This window comes from Tupaia chinensis, unplaced genomic scaffold, assembly GCF_000334495.1.
Source record: "Tupaia chinensis unplaced genomic scaffold, TupChi_1.0 Scaffold000037_18, whole genome shotgun sequence".
Classification (NCBI taxonomy): Eukaryota; Metazoa; Chordata; class Mammalia; order Scandentia; family Tupaiidae; genus Tupaia; species Tupaia belangeri.
The window spans coordinates 1,492,352-1,494,079 of NW_006159476.1; the positions used below are offsets into that span (position 1 = coordinate 1,492,352).

Sequence of the window (1,728 nt, forward strand, 5' to 3'; positions counted from 1 at the left end):
TGAGTTCATTGCCGGTGCCCAGCAGCACGATGACAGCATCCTGCCCAGTCACAGTCTTGTCCACGTCAGCTGCCTTCCGGACATCACCCACCACCACGTGGGCTGGCTGGGGCCCCTCCGACGGCAGTCTAGAGGGGTCCCGCACCAGCACCGTCACTTCATAACCTGGGGGCAAAGAAGAACAGAGAGATGGGTTAGAGGCCAGCAGGCTGCACCATTGGGTTCCAGAGGCTCGAGTCCTGGAGGGTACAGTAAAGCGCAAACCCACTCCCTGTTCTACAGCAGTGGTCTTCCAACATTTTTGCTGGCGTATCTGCAGTTGATGAGCTAGTTGTTAAAATAAGGCAAGGCCTAGGGAGGCCATGGGAGTGGTAGGGTACCACTGTGGGAGGTTAGGACCACATGGGAGGTCAGGGTTTAGTTCTCTGTCCAACCTAAATAGGCCAGGCACACTGGCACTGTCTGTGACCCTAGCTGTCTGGGAGGCTGGGGCAGAGAGATCACAACATAGAGAAAGCCTGCCAAAAATACCTATCTTTCTTTTCCTTTCCTCGCTCACATTTCCACGGGCTCTCAGGCTCACTCACTCCCTCTTATGAAAAAAAAAATAAGAGAGAGAGAGAGAGATACCTTCATGCTGAGTCACAGATAATCTGCACCAAGGCCTCCAACCCAGCTCCCCACTTCCCCATGCTCCAGAGACTCAAGGGCTCATGCCTGGCAATGCACTGCTCGGCAACTCCACCTATGGTCCTGGAGGAAAGCGAGGCACAGAGGAGGCCATGAGTTGCCTAACCATTGACCAGCACTTGACTGGTCCCGGCCCCCTAGTCCATGGTCTTACTTCTGGATGGCCTGGCCCTCTCCTAGGGGCCATGAAAGATTGTGAAAACTGGACACAGCCCCAACAGGGACTCAGTCTTGATGCCCCTTTATTTTAAGACTTCCAGCCTCTACAACTCTAAGACTACACATTTCTGTTGTTTTAGCCCCCCCAAAAGATTTTAAATATTGCTTTAGTATATCCCCTCCCAAGAGACGTTTGAATAATGCTGTCTCCCAACTAACACACACAATACACACAAATTTAAAGTTCACAACTGGGCCAGCAGGTGGTGTGGAGGTTAAGGCAGCTGGACCCCACATGACCCACTGTGCAATTTGAGTCCCAGCCTCGGCGGCTTGAGAAACACACTGGGTATGTGTGCGTGCATGCCCAAATCCTGAGAGGAGACTAGAAGAGAAGGGATTGTGGTGTAACCATCCCCCATGGTGGATGATATCTCACTTTCTGTCTCTCTCTGTCTCTGGCAAGTGCACATGCCCTATAGCAAAAATGAAAATAAATCAATAAAATAAAGAATTTTTTTTAAATGGGGACAAGCAGATGGTACAATGGTTATTGCACCACCTAGTTGACCATGGTTTGAGTCCTGGACCCAGCAGCTTAAAACTCATGCAAGGGGGGAACCAGCAGTTAGCGTAATGGCTATGTCGCTGGACTCCCACGGGGTCGACTGCGGTTCGCGTCCCGGACCGGGTGGCTTAAAACTCACGCCGGGCGCATGTGCATGCGTGCCCAAGATCCCGAGAGGAGAATGGAGGAGAAAGGATTGCGGCGTGACCATCCCCCCTGGGGGGTGATTTCTCGCTTTCTGTCTCTATGTCTCTCTCTGTCTTTCTGGCGAGCGCACCCACCCTATAGCAAAAAAAAACCTCTCCCAAAAA

The 1,728-nt window shown here is 51.9% G+C and overlaps 1 protein-coding gene across 1 annotated transcript in view; it reads right to left on the reverse strand.

The window, feature by feature from the left end:
• BLVRB (biliverdin reductase B) overlaps positions 1–1,728 on the reverse strand; it is a 32,161-nt gene that overhangs the window by 20,624 nt on the left and 9,809 nt on the right. The window contains exon 2 of the mRNA XM_027771937.1: positions 1–165. This exon is cut by the window's left edge and continues 147 nt beyond it. Within this exon, the coding sequence (XP_027627738.1) occupies positions 1–165 (165 nt within the window). The remainder of the gene's footprint in view (positions 166–1,728) is intronic.